Source organism: Ovis aries, chromosome 3 (genome assembly GCF_016772045.2).
Source record: "Ovis aries strain OAR_USU_Benz2616 breed Rambouillet chromosome 3, ARS-UI_Ramb_v3.0, whole genome shotgun sequence".
NCBI classification, from domain to species: Eukaryota; Metazoa; Chordata; class Mammalia; order Artiodactyla; family Bovidae; genus Ovis; species Ovis aries.
The window spans coordinates 31489598-31511430 of record NC_056056.1 but is presented as its reverse complement, the minus strand read 5'-3'; the positions used below and the strand labels follow the sequence as shown (position 1 = coordinate 31511430).

The window sequence follows — 21833 nt, the reverse complement described above, 5'->3', positions numbered from 1 at the left end:
TAACTTCCCGAGTTTACCCAAACTCATGTCCTTGAGTTGGTGATGCCATCCAACCATCTCATCCTCTGTCATCCCCTTCTCCTCCCACCCTCAATCTTTCCCAGCATCAGGGTCTTTTCTAATGAGTCTGCTCTTTGCATCAAGTGGCCAAAGTATTGGAGTTTCAGCTTCAACATCAGTCCTTCCAACACCCAGGACTGATCTCCTTTAGGATGGACTGGTTGGATCTCCTTGCAGTCCAAGGGACTCTCAAGAGTCTTCTCCAACACCACAGTTCAAAAACATCAATTCTTCGGCACTCAGCTTTCCTTATAGTCCAACTCTCACATCCGTACATGACTACTGGAAAAACCAAAGTCTTGATTAGTCGGACCTTTGTTGGCAAAGTAATGTCTCTCCTTTTGAATATGCTATCTAGGTTAGTCATAACTTTCCTTCCAAGAAGTAAGTGTCTTTTAATTTCATGGCTGCAGTCACCATCTGCAGTGATTTGGGAGCCCAAAACCACAAAGTCTGCCACTGTTTGCACTGTTTCCCATCTATTTGCCATGAAGTAATGGGACCGGATGCCATGACCTTAGTGTTCTTTAAGCCAACTTTTTCACTCTCCTCTTTCACTTTCATCAAGAGGGTCTTCAGTTCTTCACTTTCTGCCATAAGGGTGGTGTCATCTGCATATCTGAGGTTATTGATATTTCTCCCAGCAATCTTGATTCCAGCTTGTGCTTCTTCCAGCCCAGCATTTCTCTTGATGTACTCTGCATATAAATTAAATAAGCAGAGTGGCAATATACAGCCTTAGTGTACTATTTGGAACCAGTCTGTTGTTCCATGTCCAGTTCTAACTGCTGCTTCCTGACCTGCATATAGGTTTCTCAAGAGGCAGGTCAGGTGGTCTGTATTCCCATCTCTTGAAGAATTTTCCACAGTTTGTTGTGAGCCACACAGTCAAAGGCTTTGGCATAGTCAATAAAGCAGAAATAGATGTTTTTCTGGAACTCTCTTGCTTTTTTGATGATCCAGAAGATGTTGGCAATTTGATCTCTGATCCCTCTGCCTTTTCTAAATCCAGCTTGAACATCTGGAAGTTCATGATTCATGTAGTGTTGAAGCCTGGCTTGGAGAATTTTGAGCATTACTTTACTAGCGTGTGAGATGAGTGCAGTTGTGTAGTAGATTGAGCATTCTTCGGCATTGCCTTTCTTTGGGATTGAAATGAAAACTGACCTGTTCCAGTCCTCCTGTGGCCACTGCTGAGTTTTCCAAATTTGCTGGCATACTGAGTGCAGCACTTTCACAGCATCATCTTTCAGGATTTGAAATAGCTCCACTGGAATTCCATCACCTCCACTAGCTTTGTTTGTAGTGATGCTTCCTAAGGCCCACGTGACTTCACATTCCAGGATGTCTGGCTCTAGGTGAGTGATCACACCATCGTGATTATCTGGGTCATGAAGCTCTTTTTTATACAGTTCTGTGTATTCTTGCCACCTCTTCTTAATATCTTCTGCTTCTGTTAGGTCCATACCATTTCAATCCTTTATTGAGCCCATCTTTGCATGAAATGTTCCCTTGGTATCTCTAATTTTCTTGAAGAGATCTCAAGTCGTTTCCCATTCTATTGTTTTCCTCTATTTCTTTACATTGATCGCTGAGGAAGGCTTTCTTATCTCTCCTTGCTATCCTTTGGAACTCTGCATTCAAATGGGTATATATTTTCTTTTCTTCTTTGCTTTTCTCTTCTCTTCTTTCCCAGCTATTTGTAAGGCCTCCTCAGACAGCCATTTTGCTTTTTTACATTTCTTTTTCTTGGGGATGGTCTTGATCCTTGTCTCCTGTACAATGTCATGAACCTCCGTCCATAGTTCATCAGGCACTTTGTCTATCAGATCTAGTCCCTTAGATCTATTTCTCACTTCCAGTGTATAATCATAGTGGATTTGATTTAGGTCATATCTGAATGGTCTAGTGGTTTTCTCCACTTTCTTCAATTTGTCTTAATTTGGCAATAAGGAGTTCATGATCTGAGCCACAGTCAGCTCCCAGTCTTGTTTTTGCTGACTGTATAGAGCTTCTCCATCCTTGGGTGCAAAGAATATAATCAATCTGATTTAGGTGTTGGCCATCTGGTGATGTCCATGTGTAGAGTCTTCTCTTGTGTTGTTAGAAGAGGGTGTTTGCTATGACCAGTGCCTTCTCTTGACAAAACTCTATTAGTCTTTGCCCTGCTTCATTCTGCATTCCAAGGCCAAATTTGCCTGTTACTCCAGGTATTTCTTGACTTCCTACTTTTGCATTCCAGTCCCCTGTAATGAAAAGGACATCTTTTTGGGTGTTAGTTCTAAAAGGTCTTGTAGGTATTCAAAGAACTGTTCAACTTTAGCTTCTTCAGCGTTACTGGTCAGGGGCATAGACCTGGATTACTGTGATATTGAATGTTTTGCCTTGGAAACACACAGATCATTCTATTGTTTTTGAGATTGCCTCCAAGTATTGCATTTCAGACTCTTTTGTGCATTTTAGGTTTACAGAAAAATTCAGTGTGTAATGCAGAGTTCCCTTACCCCCCCTTACCTCTGCACCACTTCACCATTTTCCCATTATTAACATTTTACATTACTGTGGTACATTTGTTACAATTTATGGGCAAACATTGATATTATTAGCTAAAGTTCATAGTTTACATTAGGGCATTGCACTTTCTATGAGTTTTGAGAAGTATATAATGTATATACATGTCCTTATATACTTATATACTTATATATATATGTGAGTATATAAGTATATAATGACATGTGTCCATCATTGCATATTAAGACTAACTTCACTGCCCTAAAAGTCTCTTGTGCTCTACCTGTTCATTCCTTGCTCTCTGACAACTGCTGATATTTGGAGTGATAGCTTTGAAAATGGAGGAAGGGTCCCTGAGCCAAGGAATGCAAGCAGTTCCTAGAAGCTGGAAAAGACAAGGAAAACAGACTTTTTTACAGAGCTCCAGGAATTAATATGTATCTATTCACACCTCAGTTTTGGCTCATAAGATCCATTTAGACTTCTGATCTCCAGAACTGAAAAATAACAGATTTGCATTGCCCTAAGTCCTATCACTTCATGGGAAATAGATGGGGAAACAGTGGAAACAGTGTCAGACTTTATTTTTTGGGGCTCCAAAATCGCTGCAGATGGTGACTGCAGCCATGAAATTAAAAGACGCTTACTCCTTGGAAGAAAAGTTATGACCAACCTAGATAGTATATTCAAAAGCAGAGACATTACTTTGCCGACTAAGGTCCGTCTAGTCAAGGCTATGGTTTTTCCAGTGGTCATGTATGGATGTGAGAGTTGGACTGTGAAGAAGGCAGAGCGCTGAAGAATTGATGCTTTTGAACTGTGGTGTTGGAGAAGACTCTTGAGAGTCCCTTGGACTGCAAGGAGATCCAACCAGTCCATTCTGAAGGAGATCAGCCCTGGGATTTCTTTGGAAGGAATGATGCTAAAGCTGAAGCTCCAGTACTTTGGCCACCTCATGCAAAGAGTTGACTCACTGGAAAAGACCCTGATGCTGGGACGGACTGGGGGCAGGAGGAGAAGGGGACGACAGAGGATGAGATGGCTGGATGGCATCACTGACTCGATGGACGTGAGTCTGAGTGAACTCCGGGAGTTGGTGATGGACAGGGAGGCCTGGTGTACTGCGATTCATGGGGTTGCAAAGAGTCAGACACGACTGAGCGACTGAGCTGAACTGAACTGAAGCCACTTAACCTGTAGTAATTTTTAATAGCAGTGATAGGAAACTGATGCAGTTCCCTATGTGTACCATGGCAAATAGATGCGGAAACAATGGAAACAATGAGACTTTATTTTGGGGGCTCCAAAATCACTGCAGATAGTGACTGCAGCGATGAAATTAAAAAACACTTGCTCCTTGGAAGAAGAGTTATAACCAACCTAGAGAGCATATTAAAAAGCAGAGATATTCCTTTGCAACAAGGTCCACCTAATCAAAGCTATGATTTTTCCAGTAGTCATGTATGGATGTGAGACTTGGACCATAAAGAAAGCTGAATTCCAAAGAACTGATGCCTTTGAAATGTAGTGTTGGAGAACACTCTTGAGAGTCCCTTGGACTGCAAGGAGATCTAACCAGTCCATCCTAAAAGAAATCAGTCCTGAATATTCATTGGAAGGACTGATGCTGAAGCTGAAGCTCCAATACTTTGGCCACCTGATGGGAAGAAGTGACTCATTGGAAAAGACCCTGATGCTGGGAAAGGTTAAAGGCAGGAGGAGAAGGGGGCGACAGAGGATGAGATGGTTGGATGGCATCACCGACTCGATGGACATGAATTTGAGCAAGCTCTAGGTGTTAGTTATGGACAGGGAGGCCTGGTGTGCCTCAGTCCATGGGGTTGCAAAGAGTTTGACATGACTGAACTGAACTATCTGTACCACCCAGAGGCCAGTCTAGGAGGACCTTGGGTTGTTCACCATAGTTGTATAGGCTTTGCTCAGCTGATCCTGGTCAGTTCTATGCACGTGCAGCTCTGGATTTCATACAGTAATTTAAAGGGCCTCGTTCTCTACTCCCTATTCTTTGTGATCTAGCCCCCACTTCTGGTTGTCTGGGTAGAAAGAAAAAAAATATTCAAGGTTACACCTGTTTTCACTGCTACCGCTGCCATGAGGAGGCCGATTCATTACTGAGGCTCATCTGGATTTGGGTCTGGAGGGTGTACAGAGAGCATTTTTCTTCTCAGATTCTGACTGCCCTAGAGTGTAAGCTGGGGAATGTAGGTGATAAAAGGCAAACCACGGCACTCACCACGATGTGGGAGAGCGTTTGAGGTTTGAATTTCCTACTGAGTTCACATGCTTTATTTGTTTTTTTTTTTTTTCCAAAAACCTTTAGCGATTAATTATATTGTTCTATTTTTTAAAAATATCTGTTGTTCAGGACTTTCAGTTGTGATCAGTGGGAGGGATAGAGTTGAGTATACTTACTCAGTCTTAACCAAAACTAGGAGTTTCTTCATTTCTTTTTTATCTGAAAAACTCCCTGCCTTTTCCCCACTTTCTGTTTATCTTAAGGCATTATCTTTTTTTTTTTATTAACTCTTATGTTCTTTCTGCTTTAGTGTACATTTCTAACATGATATCTCCCCTCTTTCTGAGTTATTTCACATCCTCTGTGAGTTTTTCTGATTTTTGGTCTACATTGTTCTTTCATTCTTCTATTATTGTTTTTGTCCTCTGGCTTGTTTTGAAATAGTAAAGTTTTCGTGTAATTTGTAGGCATGTTTTGGTGGAGGGCTTTTATTGCCTGTAGGGGTAGCTTTCTTGTTTTAAAGTTGTTTTTTTTTTTTCTCGGAATGTATTTATGTGAGATTTTTCCTCAATCTTTTTGTTCTTATATATGAATGTTACTTTTCTTGAATTTTTACAGGGAAGCCTGAATTTTACAGTTCTAGAGCTCTCTCTTCTATTATTTTTGTGAAGTGTTTAAGTATATGATGGTTCCTTTGTGAATCCCCCTTACTTTGTTCCTCTCTCCTGCTTTTATCTGGATTTCTGTTTTGTCCCTATGCTGTTCAGTTTAGATTCCATCCCGAGTAGTTTTGTCTTAGTATGGGGCTTGGTCCTGAAATGGGGCATTGGCTGATTCATTCTGAGAATTTGCACAAGGCTCAGAACCCAGCACTCACATGAGAAGTGCAGGACGCAAGACTCCTCAGTGGCAGGTGCTCTCCTCAGTGCCCGCGCCCCCTCCCAGTCCCACTCCACCACCGAGCTTTTCTTTTAGTGAGCACTCATGGGGATTTTCACTTTCATTAGGTGTCGGTGACTGTCCTCTCCTTTCGTCCCCACACATGCCCCACAGTCTCATAGCTGTTAGTGGTTTGATCCCCCTCACTTGGGATTTGGAGTTCTGGAGATTCTCTTTTACTTAGTTTTGTTTTAGATGTTATCTCCTGAGTCTTTGAATGTTTCACCCTGGCTTCTCTGTTTTTAATGTTCAATTCAGGAAGATTTAAAAAACCGTGCTGTCACTTGCCACTGTCCTCTGTGTTAGTTACTGTGATGTAAAGTTATACTCTTCTGATAAGAATGAGGAGTTCTGAATAAGAGATTTGAGGCAGAGAAATGAAGGTTTAGAAGTCGCTGATGAAAAGAGGAAAGGGAGCTCTTCAGGAGCCGGTGAGGGCCCGAGTGAGGGTAGGGGCCGTGTATTAGCAGTGGTGCCAGCCTACGTGAATGCAGGCTTTCCCCAGCTTTGTAGGTGTCACCCCAGATGAAGCCTCAGAGGAGGCTCATAGTTGGATGGAGACTGTAATTAGGCTTGTTTGTCCAACTGAAGGGTCAGAATATTAGGGGGCTGAGATAACTTCGCGGAGAGGAATTCCATTCCTGGGTATGAATGCAAATGAAACCAGAGTGAGGTTACTAAATTGGGAGACAATGGAAAGGATCTACGGACTTAATGTCTGTAATGAATCTAAAGAGAAATACAGTGGGAGGAGCTATGTGAATGTACTACAGGGAGACTTTTGTCAGAGCACAGGGCTTAAGATTTCTTAGGTAGAATAAGTAAGTGTTAGTCGCTCAGTCATGCCCGACTCTTTGTGACCCCATGGACTGCAGCCCACCAGGCTCCCGTGTCCATGAGATTTTCCAGGCAAGGATACTGGAGTGGGTTGCCATTTCCTTCTCCAGGGGATCTTCCCAACCCATGGATCAAACCTAGGTCTCCTGCACTGCAGGCAGATTCTTTACCAACTTAGCTATAAGGAAATAGGTGTTTTTAAAAAGCTCTAATATCAGGAGTGGTTTAATATATTTGATCCCTAATAAGTTATTGGGCTTCCCAAGTGGCCCTAGTGGTAAGGATCCCTCCTGCCAGTGCAGGAGACAGAAGAGACATGGGCTCAATCCTTGGGTTGGGAAGATCCCCTGGAGGAGGAAATGGCAACCCACTCCAGTATTCTTGCCTGGAGAATCCCATGGACAGAGGAGCCTGACTGGCTATGCTCTTGAATTTCCAACTTCTTAAACAATGGCAAATCAGTAACATCACTCCCAAATCATATGTTATCATAGTAGCTTAAGAGTCACCAGTAAAACCACAGGCGTAAGAGACTCTGGAACTATTAATAAAAACAAAACAAAACAAAACAAACACATGAATAGCCTGAGTCATATGTCTGTGGCTATCTACATAGAACTTTCTAATGTTCTCATTATGTCAATGAAGCAAAATTAATTTTGATATGAAATAGCATCATTTCTAAACATTGTATATAGTTGCTTTGTTTATAGCTTAAATTTCCTTAGGAAAGTATTGGAAATAGTTATAAATTTCTATTTTAGCATTTTAATAAGTGCGAAGTATTTTAACAAGACTTTGCAAACAGAATGTTCTTTTAAAAGGAGATGTGACAATCCACAAGTAATATTATACTTAAAATGTTATGAAATAAAGGTTATTTGTGGTGGAAAGCCTCAAATTACTTCATATATTTAGAGGAAACATCAGTAAGCTGTCAGTTCAGTAGTTTATCATGGCTTAATAAAGACATTTCTTTAATAAGCTTGTTTTAAATGGAGTTTGTAGCAAAGAAAGAAATAATTGCTTATCACACTGTAAAAAATCAGTTTCACTTCTTTGGAATGGTTCTTTACAAATAATTTCCACATTATTTGAACTTAAATATATATCCACAGAAACAAAAAAGCAAAAGATCTTCAAAAACCTCTTTTTTCTTCCAGATATGTTCAAGATTTTATAACTAGAATTGGATGAAACTTGTCTCACTATTAACACAAATGTTAATCTAAACAGATATTAAATAGAATATTTTTATGTTTTAATATAATGAGAATACTTTTGAACTTTGGTGTTGGAGAAGACTCTTGAGAGTCCCTTGGCCTACAAGGAGATCCAACCAGTCCATTCTAAAGGAGATCAGTCCTGGGTGTTCATTGGAAGGACTGATGCTAAAGCTGAAGCTCCAATACTTTGGCCACCTCATGCAATGAGTTGACTCATTGGAAAAGACTCTGATGCTGGGAGGGATTGGGGGCAGGAGGGGAAGGGGACAACAGAGGATTAGGTGGCTGGATGGCATCACTGACTCGATGGACATGAGTTTAGGTAAACTCCAGGAGTTGGTGATGGACAGGGAGGCCTGGTGTCCTGCAATTCATGGGGTCACAAAGAGACACGACTGAGCGACTGAAATGAACTGAATTGAATGAGAATACTAGAATTAAGGTGAAAGTTTTGAATTTTAAATGTTGATGGGACAAATAATGAATATCTTTATTCTCTGCTGTAGCTCACTCGTTGAGAAGATTGTCAAACTGTTCAAGATTAATAAAGTATAAAATACCTGAGAGTATTTCCCAGAAATTGTCAGATCACGTTTTTACAACTGTCACTGGATATAAGGGTTGGGTATTTTAGTTGTGTAGAATGATTATTGTGAAATTATTTTCATTTTTTCAGTGTTTTTACAGTGCAGTGTAAGAGATGCGAAAGTCTTTTTGGAACTTAGAAAATTACAGTAAAACATTTTACTGTATTCAGAAAAAGGGTTTTCTTGATTTCAAAGAATACTGATCTCACTGCTTCTACTACCATATAAAGGTATATCAATTTTTCTTAAATATTTTGAGAGTTCTAAACTAGAATTTGCTTTAGAATTTTTCATAATAATTCCTTTGTTTTCTGATGTGCTTCTCTCAAAGATGAAAGGCAGAATGTATTTACCTCAACATCCCATGTAACTATTTGAGCTTTTGCCATAGTTTAGTAGAGAAAAAGTTTTCCAGATTTATGTGGTAGGGGGTAGTTTGTGGCCAAATAAGCTTGAAAACCACTACTTCATGTATCTACTTCAGTAAAATTATAATGACTGTCCCTGTGTTCTTGACATAGAAGTTCTGTCATAAAGAAACCTGTTTAACTTTGTTAAACCCAGCATTTTTCAAATTTATGTAATCTCAGAACCTTGCATGTTTGTTTATAGTTGCATTATTAATGGTTAAAATGAGGAAGGAAAACAAATGCTCATCACTTGATAAATGGTTAAACAAAATATACTTATTTTTATATTCATTATTTGGAATATTACTTGGACATAAAAAGGAATGAAGTACTAGTACCTACCACAACATGGGTGAATCTTGATAACTCATTGGTAAGTGAAAGAAGCCAGAAATAAAAGACCATGTATTATGTGATTTGATTTGTATGAAATGTCCATAATAGGCAAATCCATAGAAACAGAAGGTAGGTTTGTAGTTGCCATGTGCTGGGGGTGGGGGTAACAGAGAGTGGTTGCTAATGGATACGGTTTTTTGGCAGGGGGAACAGAGAAAGATTTATTGCCGGACCATGCAAGGAGACAGGTGGCGTATGCCCCCAAACCCAAAACTCCCAGGCTTCTTTTTGAGATGATGAAAATGTTCTGCAAATAGATAGTGGTGATGGTTGCTTAACTCTGTGACTATTCCCAAAACCGCTGAATTGTATACTTTAAAAGGGTGATTTTTTTCACATGTGAATTACATGTCAACAAAGCTGTTATTTTAAAAAGTAACCATAAAAGAGGCTATAATAGCAACAACTAAGAAGTAAAGGCTTAAAATAGGGCAGTAGTAGTAATAGAGAGGTAGGGCTTCCCTGGTGCCTCAGATGGTAAAGAATCTGCCTGCCATGTGGGAGTCCAGAGTTGGATCCCTGAGTTGGGAAGATCCCCTGAAGAAAGGAATGGCAACCCCTTCAGTATTCTTGCCTGGAGAATTCCATGGACAGAGGGGCCTGGTGAGCTGCAGTCCACGGGGTTGCAAATAGACACAACTGAGCGACAAACACTTTCACCAGGGAATGTAGGGGTTGAACTGAAGGGCTTGAAAGACTGATTTTTACTGCCAGGAATGCAAAGTCTCCAGGGCTTAAACACTAAGGGGACAGGGCTGATGAACTCTATGGTGTCTAGGTTTGCACTAGCAGTGTCTAGCTTCTCCAAGAGTGATGGAATTCTATAACATGGTAAGTAAAAACCTTTTAACAAAACTATTGCTTCTTCAGTCATCTGTAAACAGGGATGGATAAAGCAGAGCATAAAATTGTGGCCTTGCCTTTATACTTTTCATAACTCAAAACTTTTTTCATGCTGTCAATAGAATCTGCTGCCACTACTCATCAAGGTTATGTGTCCTGTTGGGGGAATAGGAGGACATGGTCCCTGCCTGTAGAGAGCATAGTGTTATTGACCTGGTGTGATCCACTCAAAGGCTGTGCTCACTTTTCATGAGGATAGATGCCCAAGGGACTTGCCAAATGTTACCTAGAGGGCAGCAGAGCACATGGATTGTAAATTTTAGAAGATGACACTAGATTTTTGGGTTGTCTAGTTTTTGCCATCGTATGGAAAAGGTGGGCTTCTTGGTCCTCATTTTAGGTCCTGAAGTCCCCATTTAGCAGTTTGACCTACTCCTTGGGTGACAAGGTCATGGTGTGCCCTCTGGGGTGGAGGATGGTGCAGCCAGCCAGTACAAGCATTGTTCTCCACTTTGCTTTACTCTCCCTGATTGGGGTTGGAACTCCTTAAGAGTTCACACAGAGTAAAGGCTCACAGGAGGAGTTTTAAGTGAGCAGCAATAGCGTCTTAGTCAGTGACCTTTTTTCTTCCCCTAAACTCAAGTTTCCTGTGTGAAACCATAGTCTTCTGTGGAAGAAGCCAGTGTGTTACGAGAATCTTACCAGCCATTTCAGAAAACAATTGCTTCTAAAGAGGACTGGATCCAGCACAGAGTTAAATGCCTATCATATTCACAGAATTCTCTGTTTTCTTAACACAGGTTTCTGAGGTGGCTTGGGAAGGAGGAAGGAGCCTTAGTCTTAGAGCAATGAGAGCCACACAGTTACAGACAGCCTTGAGGAGGCAGTGTGGTGTCGCACAACCTCTCTGGAGGCCTTCTGAGCAGGGTTTGAATACTGATGTGCCTTAGACTGACTCTGCATCATGTCTGGAACCTGTGGTCTCTCTGTCAGCAGGGATAACCATCCTCTGTAGGACTGTGATGAGTGTCAAATATAATAGTGTATGAAGAACACCTGGGGTTTAACTGTTACTGCACAAGTCAATCAAATTTTTTGAGATTGTTTCCTCTTAAAGAGTGAAGATGAAGCCCTGTGCCTTTTTGGGTAAATGAGAGGATAACATGGGATAATGGATGCAGTTATGTTATAAAATACATAATTAGAGAAGATCTTCACAAGGACCTTGGTAACCTATTCCAGAGTTTTGCACAAATAAATGTTTTCTTTTGTTGAACTAGAAGTTTTTCTTCTTTATTATTGTCTTTTTCATCTTCCTTGACCTTCCAAGAACATAGAGAAGTATTGGTGTTCATTAGTTTTATGAAAATCTTCATATACAGGAAGATATAATCCATTCACCTTTAGCCTTTAGGTTTAAAAAAAACAAAACAATCTTGATTATTACTGGAACTCTATTTTCTTATTTATAATTCTTTGTTACATTGTTCTGAACCCTTTCTAATTTCTCCACTGTTTATGGTGTCCAAGATAGGAATGATCTTTGAGAATTTCTCAGGCTAAATATAGGGAAAAGATTGTTTTCTGTCCTTCATTCCTCATTAAAAATATACATGTATATCTATATCTTTATTATAAAAATAAAGTCATCACTTTATATACATTTTGGAAAAGAGAAAGAACATTGTCCACAATTCCATCAGCTCAGTGAATAGTAGTTTTATGACTATACATCTGGTCATTTTAATATACATATTTTACATATTTTTGTGTATATGTATATAGCTTATATATTATTATTATATACATATCTTATATAACAATAGTCATATACAAATATGAATCTTGCTCCCCACCTTCTATAAGGCTTCCCTCATAGCTCAGTTGGTAAAGAATCCGCCTGCAATGCAGGATACCTGGTTCGATTCCTGCGTTGGGAAGGCCCACTGGAGAAGGGATAGGCTACCCACTCCAGTATTCTTGGGCTTCCCTTGTGGCTCAGCTGGTAAAGAATCCACCTGCAATGAGGGAGACCTGAGTTCGGTCCCTGGGTTGGGAAGACTCTTGGAGAGGGGAAAGGCTACCCACTCCAGTATTCTGACCTGGAGGATACCATGGATTGTAAAGTCCATGGAGTCACAAAGAGCTGGACATGACTGAGCAAATTTCACTTTCACTTCCCCCCCTTCTAGTGTTTTCTATATTGCAGCTGCTGTCTAGTGAATTATGAGGATTCAGTGCTTAAAGTGCTCAGTATGGTGTCTGGCATACAGTTAGCATCAATAAATGAGAGCTAGTTGTTACATGACCTTTTCCATGGTTCACGTTATTTCCTGATGGATGCCCAGAAATGGATTTACGGGTCAGGTACTCTTTAGGCTCTTGATACATGTCATCAGCCATGCTACTTTCTAAAAGCCATTTTAGGTTACAAAGCCCTTGGTGCTACCCAGGAGTTTCACTGCTCTTCACACGCCCTCCTCACCCCTGCCTTTTTTTTTATTTTTAAGGTTTGAGAAGCTAATTTAGTAAGTAAAGATGTGACCTCATTATTTAAGTTTCATTATTTAATAATTATCAATGTTGAACATTTTTATTATATGTTTCCTCTTTGAAGGGTCTATTCATGACGTGTTTAACAGTTGGAATCACTTAACAGTTTCTAATTGAATCACACAGGTTTTTAAATAAAGATATTAATCCTTTGTCGTATGGACTACAAATATTTTTCCTGTTTTCTTATTTCAGCTTTGAATTTTTTAAAGTTCTCATGCACACACACACACACACACACACTGTGATCCATTTCCTGTCTGTGGCTGTCACAGTAAATTTCCTCACCATCCATGCCAGGTCTGATGGTAAGAGCCTCTCCCCATGGTTACACGGACGCCTGATGCAGCAGATACACATGTCTTTCGTGGTAAGCACAAACTCTGCACAGACCCAGAGAAAATATTCCCTTTGATTTAGGCAAATAGAGTAGAGAAGGAAAGAGGTAGCAAACTATTGCTTGGTTTTTATAATGGATTATCATTTCAGCTCTTCTTGATTGATATCTGCCAGATATTCTCCATCCTTTCCTCTAGGACTGATGTTGCTGAGGGACCAGGGCAGGTATTTTTGGCAAATATATGGTCCACTCATCATAATCTGTCAGTTGAGTTCTTTGAGGATTCCCAGATCCCCTATCCCAGCCCACCTTCTTCCAATTTTTTTTTTTTTTCCTTGCAAGGAGACTTTAGGTCTTGGTGAGATTTGGGGATTAAGGGTATGGGGTTCTTCCTGTGGCTGAAATACTGGTAAATCTGCCTTCTCCTGTGAATCCATTAAATCTAAATGTTTTCCTTGTAAGAGAGGGAGCAAACCCATCTGGTGCTCTATACTTTTGCTCTGGGCTTTGTGTGGGTGTCCTTAGTAGAGCAAAGTCAATCTATTCAACAGATTAGAGAACAGCCTATGGTAGGACTGAAGAAGACAGGGAGGCCGCCCTGACTAGATTTTAGGATGGAAGGCACAGCTTGTTCTTCCTGGAGGAGGTGTGTTGTATCTCAGGCTGATGAAGTGGAGTTGCCATGTGGGTTTGGCACAGTCCTCCAAAAAGGTCTTGGGCACCGGAGTCAGACCAGGGGAAAGCTAACCTTGAAGCTTTCAGTTGCACAAGTATCATAAGAGCACTAAAACTGGGGACTTTTGTGGTGGTCCAGTGGTTAAGATAACCTGCTCTCAGTGCAGAGGCCATGGGTTCAATCTCTGGTCAGAAAATTAAGGACCCCACATGGAGTACAGCCAAAAAAAAGAAAGCATTTAAACTGAAGGGAGATCCTGAGAGTCAGTGCCAGAGTGTTTGCAAGTCCCTTTCAACTTTGACTTTAATTGTTCTTGATTCTTGACTTTCAGCTCTATACATTCCCTTGCTAAGGAGTCCTGTCTTTTCTACATTTGATGCAGAATGCACCAAGATCTGCATTTGAGTCTGCGGCAGAGCCCAGACAGCTGATAGGAGAGGCAACACAGGCCTACACCGGGTTGCTCATCTTGGGGTCAAGGACGGTGGCACACAGAGGCATTCCATTGGCTTCCGAGTCTAGATCTATAAATATATTTATTATAATATAACAAGAACTTAACAATAAACATATACTATGTACAATACCATTACAGAGAACCCTGTTTTATATCATTCACAGAAATAGCCAGTTTTGCTCCAGTGTGATAGATGAGGAGAGAAACGGGATTTCAATGTCATCTGTGTTGAGTCTCGCTGACCACTACACCTCCTTTGGAGGCAGACGCACACCAACGCTGACATCCGCCCTGCCCCAGGCAGTTAGACACTTGTGCTCCAGTCCTTGGGTTCACACTTGCACCCTGTTTGACATAAATACTTTAAATGACATACAACGTATGTAGTTTTGTGCTTATTACTTTTTTAAAAGAATAAATAATATTAAAAACTGCATAACGAAGCTTGGTATCTTGTCCAAGTGGTAGCCACACTTGTAGTGTGAGAAGTTGATGCCCAACACTGGGACCTTGTGTCATCAAATACTGAAAGATGGAACGCGTGTCCTGTCCTTTTCTCCTTAGAAATGGTTTTCACGATGAGATGACGGCAAGTCGACTTCCCAGATATAACAATGGTAAATGTGTATTTGGTACCAACTTCAACTCAACAGCGCAGCAGTGGCAGCCACATCCTTCGTGCCCTGGAATGGAAACTGGTCACCGTGTGAGGTTTGAGGGTCTGAGGATTGGCGGGAAGGCCTTTCTCTGTGAGCCACGGGGTGGCCTCCCCCCAGGGCTCCCCTTGCTTGGGTTAAGATGCTACTAGAAGAGCAGTTCTGCTCTTACCCATCAGGCTTTGCCTGGCATGGCTCGTCTGAGAAGGCTGTCCCCATCCTGAGAGCTCTTTGTGGCAGGTGCCTTAATATATAGCTATAAATATCAAAAATAGTCTCCTGTGCTTTGTAGACATGTATTCTCCCTCCTTCCCTTCCAGCCTGGCCCGGGTCCTCAGCTTTACCTCATGGAGGGAGCTGGCCTGGTGTTGAGAGCCAGAACCGGTTACCTTCCGGAACAGTCATCTTTCCTTGACAATGCCTCCACGAGGCACGGCTTTTACAGGGCTGTCTGGGAGTTACTTTTTCTAAAAATAAAATGGGGGCTTTCACCACCCCAGCCCCCCAGGAGAGATCCTCTATTCTGCACATAGAAAAATTGGAGCAAATGCCCCACTCTGGCACTACCTACAAAGAGCTTTGGGAATTCCCACATTATCCCTCTTGAGGCCGCCTCCTTCTCTCGGTACTTAAAAATAGCCTTTTTGTTTATCAAGAAAATGCCTTGGAAATCTAAATAATTCATATTGGATAAGAGAAAGCTAGCACAATCACCTTGTCCTTCTCCAGCAAAAACACGGTAGAAAACCCTGTGAAGGGACAGACGGCTGTCCCCAGCTCTCCCCACGGTGGCCCTGCCCCAGTCACATCAGGCTCCACGTGGTGGCTGGACTTATCGACCCAGTGGGGACTGGCGGCCTCCTTGGCCTCATGTCCCCATAACGTAGTATTGTCCCTTGTTTTCCCTCGGCCACTGAAAGTGTAGATTGGTTAAAAACAAAAGTAGGAATCAAAGTGGTAAGGACACTTTGATCTTATTCCAAAAGAGCCTGACGTCTAATATTGTCAGAGGATGACTGATCTATGGTTGGCTGGGGGTCAAGCTTGCTCTGCAGGAAGGAAAAAACAGCTGCTGTCTCCCAGCTGGAAAGTTATGTGAAAGTCCATTGCATGGGGCCAAGCGAGCGCCTCTGTTCAGAGCAAGTGCCCCTGCAGGAGCGCTGAGGCCCGGCTCGCTCCTGGGAGGGCTGTGGTTCCTGCTGCCTGGAGGCCACTCCTTCTTGTTCCCCCAAAGGCGAGGATGATTTCCTACATTCAATGTAGAGAGTATTCAAAATGTCCAGCGCAGTGAGTTCCTTGATTGGGTTGGTTGGCCTCTTATCGGTGTTGCTGAAAGTCGATCTTTGTGAGTAGCATTTCCCTCACCAGACGTGTCCACAGTCTCGGTGTGGGCTTTCTGCTGATGTCAGCCGCTTTGGATATATTTCTTTATCACGACACAGCCGTGTCTGAACACAGGGCAGGGCATGTGGGGGAGGAGGGTCCACGTGTTGGTTGCAGGCTCATAGGCTTCCATGTTGCCCAGGGCTGGCCCTTCACTGCTAACAATGCCTCCGGTTGCATAAATCTTGCCGTCGAGCACCACGGCGCTGTCAGAGAAAGCAGGGAGAGACTTAGCCACTGGGGATCCCCCCTGGGACAAAGAGACAGAGCCCTGTCCTGTTGCTGGCTGCCTCTCCCCTTCGCAAAAGTCCTATGGGATCTTGAGGACTTCCCTGGTGGTCCAGCGGCTAAGGCTTCATGCTCCCAAATGCGGGGGACCCAGTTTCAATCCCTGGCCAGGGAACTAGATTCCACATACTGCAACTGAAGACCCTGCATGACTCAAGGATGACTGAAGATCCTTACATGCTGCAAGTAAGACCCGGTGCAGCCAAATAAATAAGTAAAAATAAATTTTAAGAAGAAAAAAGTCCTATGGGATCTTGCTGCTCTTCTTTGCCCTCTGACCTAAGCTGGTGTAAGAAAAACACCTCTCCTCCAGGACCAATCAGGACGCCATGCTATACTACCCTTCAGCTGCGGGTGACACTGATGCCTACTGGGCAGCCTGGGGCCTATGCATCTGACTCAGATTGGCTGGGAGACTCTATGTGCAGGCGCTTAGCTCAGGTCATGGGTCTCTACACAGCATCTTGTTGGTGTTGCCAGGACAGAGCCTTCCTACCACTCAAGTCCAGCTGGAAACATGACTCACCAGAATGGTAGCAGACAGGGTGTAAGGAGCTAAACCATAATTGAGTATGGGCTACTCGAACAGGAATTTCACCCTGGCCAAGGGGCTCAGAGTCAAAGCTTGCTGCTGTGATTCCTTCACACATGTGACCTTCTGCTGCTGCCTGCAAGTGGCCATCAGGGCCCAGTATGCTCCCAGCATCACCAAGTGGCCTGGGTGCCTACCCTGTACCACACTCACTGGCTGGTCCTGCTGTCTCGGGCGGCTCCCTGCTCTCCTGCACTGACTCCCTAACTGCGAATCTCAGCTACCCCTTCACACGGATGGCTACCCCTGTGCTTCCAGTCCGAGTTCTCTCATCTCAGCTAGTGGCTATTGCTCTTGGCCATCCCCTGACATCGAGCAGATGCACTTCCTAAATCACCACCCATTTCTGAAAGCCTGAGAGCCTTGACACAACCTGTGTGTCTAGGTTTCTTCCCAGATTCTAAAGCTCCCAGCCTTCTCTCTCACAGCTCCGTGCTGTCTGGGCCCTTCATGCTTCTCCCGCTGTGGCATATCCTGTCCTTGCTTCCAGTGCAAGACTCGGCTTAAATCTCCCCTCAGGCATCGTCTCCCCGCACTCACTTTTACTCTCACGTGGGGCATGGGAGTCCCCCCAGCCACAAGGGGTGCCCACACCCAGGTTGTCTTGGTCACAGGACAATATTGTCAGAGTTACCATGGACATGGGCACCATGTAAAAGAGGGCTCAAGAACCGTGACACCGTCATACTAACAGGAACCTGGCACTCATCTGGTCCAAGGGCCCATTTATAGCTAGATCTTCCCCAGAGAGAGGACATTATTTCCCTGAGGTCATGTGACATGTTAGTAGTGGATTGTCGCTTTCCTGGCCATGCCAACAAACAGTGGGCACTCAGTAAATGCTTTTCCCATACTGAGGGCCAGGGGTCACCTCTAGGGGTCTTCAGGAAGGCTTTGTATGGAAAGGCTGCAAATGGAGTCTCTGGGACCCCTTTAGTTTCCTTATTCCTCTTAGTCCAGGAAAGGATGGGCTGGAAGAGGGTGCACCTCACTGCCCAGAGTGGTTAAGGTTTGGGACCAGAGCATCCTAGGAACCAGGCCACACTCTGACCTCTACCTCTCTCTTTCTGTGGGTGGTCTGGTCTGGGTGTGCCTCTGCCCAGGCAGATTCGGGGCTCCAGAGCAGCCGTGCCTTGTGCCTCACCGGGTCCAGCTCCGAAGATCCATCAGGATCATACGTGTCGTCAGGGCATAAACCACCATCATCCCATGTAGGGTATCCATAGCTTGGGGTGAGCACTACCTCTCATCTGTGACCCAGCAGGCAGGCCTGGGGAGGGAAAACCTCACAACACCACCCTCTCCTCCCGCTGAGAGAAGGTGAGGCCTTAAGGACCCAGGGCTGTTGGAAGCCTTTCCTGTGCAGCTTTGAGGGGGGTGGTCTGCTGGAGCCCAAGGGTTGGGCTTCTGGGCCAGGGGCTGCCCTGGGGCGCTTCCCGCTCTGCTCTGCATGAACACCCACACCCACGGTGCTGCTCTGGCCTGGACACCGCCTTGGTCACGGGATGGTGGTCCATCATCTGCGCCAACCCCTCCTGCTGTCCCTCCCCCGACTTCCTTGCTTCCTGCCCCCTCACCTGCAGAACTGGCGAGAGTGATTCATGTTGGGGCCGGCCTTGATGTTCCCTTTGTCTGGGTCGTAGATGGTGGTGGCTCTGGCATAAGCCCCACCCAGGATGAAAACGAAGCCGTTGAGGGTGACAGCTGGAGCGTACTTGTTGTCTGCCGGGAGAGCAGGGCAAGGGACAGGTCAGGGTCCTCTGCTGGGCCTGCAGAGACCTCCAGCATCACTGGGTAGCCTGAGGACTGAGCTGGGGCCAGGAAGCACCTGGCACAGAGCAACTGGCCCTTTGTCTGGGTAGTGGGAGTTGCAGCTGCACCTAGGCTGGGGGTTCACCTCCCCACATTCCCCTTCTGCCCCCCAGCCCAGACTTGGGTCTGCAGAACCCTTGGGCTCAGCTGGATATCTGGGCTTGGGATAGTGAGACTGAATAAATCAGTGGAGTGGGGCTGCTGCCCTGGTCCTGGGCCGAGGAGACAATTGGTTCTCACCAATCATCGGGGACTCAATGAAACTCCACGTGTTGGTCTGTGGGACATAAGACTGGAGGACACCCGCAGCTCGGCCTGCCTCGTTCACGCCCCCAAACACATAGATCTTCCCACCACACACGGTGGCTGCTGCTGAATGCACTGCCTTGGGCAGAGGGGCTACTGCCTCCCATTGGTTGGTGATGGTGTCGTACCTGTTGAGAGAGGAGAATAGGCGCCCAGAATCAGAGATGGGCCTTGTGCAGGGCAGGGGCCCCAACCAAGGCAGCAGACATGGGGAAGCCCCACTGTCTTCTTTCTGCCCTGGGTGTAACTGGAGATCACAGAATTAGGGGCACTTGGGATGAGTCACGCAAGACCACCCAGGCTCCTGAACCTCAGGGAGCTCTTGTCTGTCTGTTGAAACCTCTGTGCAGACTTTTGTCCTCCTTCCTTTACTCACACTGGGCTCCCCAGCTTCCAGGCCCGCAGTCCTCTCTGTCCAGCTCAGTCCTGCTCTTTTCTTCCCCAGTCCTGCACTGGGCATCTCCCATGGGCTGAAATATACCCACCTATGACCTGATGCTGGGAGGGACTGCGGGTAGGACAACAGAGGATGAGATGGCGGGATGGCATCACCGACTCGATGGACATGAGGTTGAGTAACTCTGGGAGTTGGTGATGGACAGGGAGGCCTGGCATGCTGCAGTTTATGGGGTTGCAAAGAGTTGGACATGACTGAGTGAGTGAACTGAACTGAACTGATGGACTGAAAACTGGGGAAATAGTGGCCTGGCCCAAAGAAGGAGGTGGGAACAGAAGGAGAGGTGAACTGAGATGGTGCAGCATGAATCGCTGTCTTAGTTTGGGGAGTTGCCTAGGATGCCTCAGGGTGTCTGGGCAGAGGGGGCACTACTCATGGGACAGGCAATCAAAGTTGGGAAGGTTTGGGAAGGAGGATGAGTTGGCTTTTATTCCTGAGGAGTGTAAAGTATCTGCTGCTGCTGCTGCTAAGTCACTTCAGTCATGTCCAACTCTGTGCGACCCCATAGACGGCAGCCCACCAGGCTCCCCCATCCCTGGGATTCTCCAGGCAAGAATATTGGAGTGGGTTGCCATTTCCTTCTCCAGTGCATGAAAGTGAAAAGTGAAAGTGAAGTCGCTCAGTCGTGTCCGACTCTTAGCGACCCCCTGGACTACAGCCCACCAGGCTCCTCTGTCCATGGGATTTTCCAGGCAACAGTACTGGAGTGGGGTGCCATTGCCTTCTCCATTGGATGTGTAGGGGCAGTCTTTATTTTGGTCTGGATTAAATATTCAGCTTTGGGATCATCAGCATGTAGCTGGAAATTGAAGGCAAGGGGGTTCATAGGAAATATGTGCGGTGAAGATGGGCCGAGGGCACTGGGGAGATGCCGGCCTATAGAGGGGAGCTGAGAGGGGTCTGAGAGGAGCAGTGGTATGACAGGAGACAGAGCTGCAGCATGGAAGATGTGATGGGAAGTCAGGAAGTCCCCAGCAGGTCACTGGTGGTGTGTCGAGGGCACATCATGTGAAACAGGAAGTGCAGGGTTATTTGTGTATGGAGGACGAAGCGGGAAGCCAGGCAGTAGAAATGGATGGTGGAGACATCTCTTGGGTGAAACTTCAGTGGGAAGATGGGCCAAGAATGTGGGACTTAGAAGGTACTGCTAAGAGGTATTGTCCGTGATATGCTGGTAAACTGTAAAAAAACAGTTCTCCAGGGAAGAAAGTCCTGGTGTGTAGCCTTTGCTGATTTCTGTGATGTAAATTCATGACCGATTTCAGGCTACCAATAGGACATCACTGACTGTGAGGCTGGGAAGAGAGACCCAGAAGCACCCCAGGACACAGAATCTCCTTCACATACAGATGCAGTGGACACGCAGAGTACAGGCAGTGGTAAAATGGAGTAAAAAATTAGATAGTGGTGAGTTTTGAGTATGAATTGCCTTTGTTTTAAAATTAGTCCTAAGTTTATAAGACAAGTTTTATTTTTTAAATTTTATTTATTTGCCACATGGCTTGTGGGTTTGCGGGATCTTAGTTCTCTGACCAGGGATTGAACCTGTGCCCTCAGCAGTGAAAGCATGGAGTCCTAACAACTGGACCACCAGGGAATTCCCTATATGACTTAATTTTTAATAATATTTGTAGCTAACAATTGACATGCAGAGTTCCTGAAGATTTAAGCATTGCTAAGTCACTTCAGTCGTGTCCGACTCTGTGCGACCCCATAGATGGCAGCCCACCAGGCTCTGCCATCCCTGGGATTCTTGCAGGGCAGCAGGAGCTGATTCAACGAAGCCCCAAACAAACGATATGTGGCTAATAGGAGATGGAATAAATAGGAGATATGCCTTTTGGGACAGTGTCAGAAGTTTGGATATCTGTTTTTTAAGTCAATGTGGCAGAGATCCAAAGAGCTCCTGGACAAGGAGCTGGAAGATTGTGGAAGGTTATGTGGCTGTTAGTCTTCAGGCTTTCGGTACAATGGCACCTTCCGCCAAACGCAATGTTCTCGTTATTCCAGGTGGCTGATTGCCAAGCCACCAGCCCTCCATCAGCTCAATCTGTCAGCTTCCTGCTTGGGAAGGATATGCTAATGGCATGCAAATGACCCCGCGGAGTGAGGCACTCGGCTATCATTTATCCAGTAACCACAGCTACCGCAATATATGGCCATAAAGTATTAGACCCGGTTATTTATATAATGATATAATGCAGGTTTGTCTATGACACTGTTGTTTTAATCTATAATTATATAATC

The 21833-nt window shown here is 44.5% G+C and overlaps 2 protein-coding genes across 4 annotated transcripts in view; one reads left to right on the top strand and one right to left on the bottom strand.

Annotated features, from left to right (window-relative positions):
* The window catches only part of ATAD2B (ATPase family AAA domain containing 2B), a 153558-nt gene extending 140769 nt beyond the window's left edge, over nucleotides 1-12789 (top strand). For both annotated transcript variants that reach the window (XR_009599768.1, XR_009599767.1), the window contains exon 30: nucleotides 10867-12789. The gene's annotated coding sequence lies outside the window, so the exon portion shown is untranslated. The remainder of the gene's footprint in view (nucleotides 1-10866) is intronic.
* A 1363-nt stretch (nucleotides 12790-14152) lies between these two features.
* Nucleotides 14153-21833, bottom strand: part of KLHL29 (kelch like family member 29) — a 331664-nt gene continuing 323983 nt past the window's right edge. For both annotated transcript variants that reach the window (XM_042245841.2, XM_060411894.1), the window contains 3 exons: nucleotides 19064-19257; nucleotides 18589-18733; nucleotides 14153-16337 (listed from right to left, as the gene is read on the bottom strand). In XM_042245841.2, the coding sequence (XP_042101775.1) occupies nucleotides 16154-16337; nucleotides 18589-18733; nucleotides 19064-19257 (523 nt within the window). In that variant the 3' untranslated portion in view covers nucleotides 14153-16153. The remainder of the gene's footprint in view (nucleotides 16338-18588; nucleotides 18734-19063; nucleotides 19258-21833) is intronic.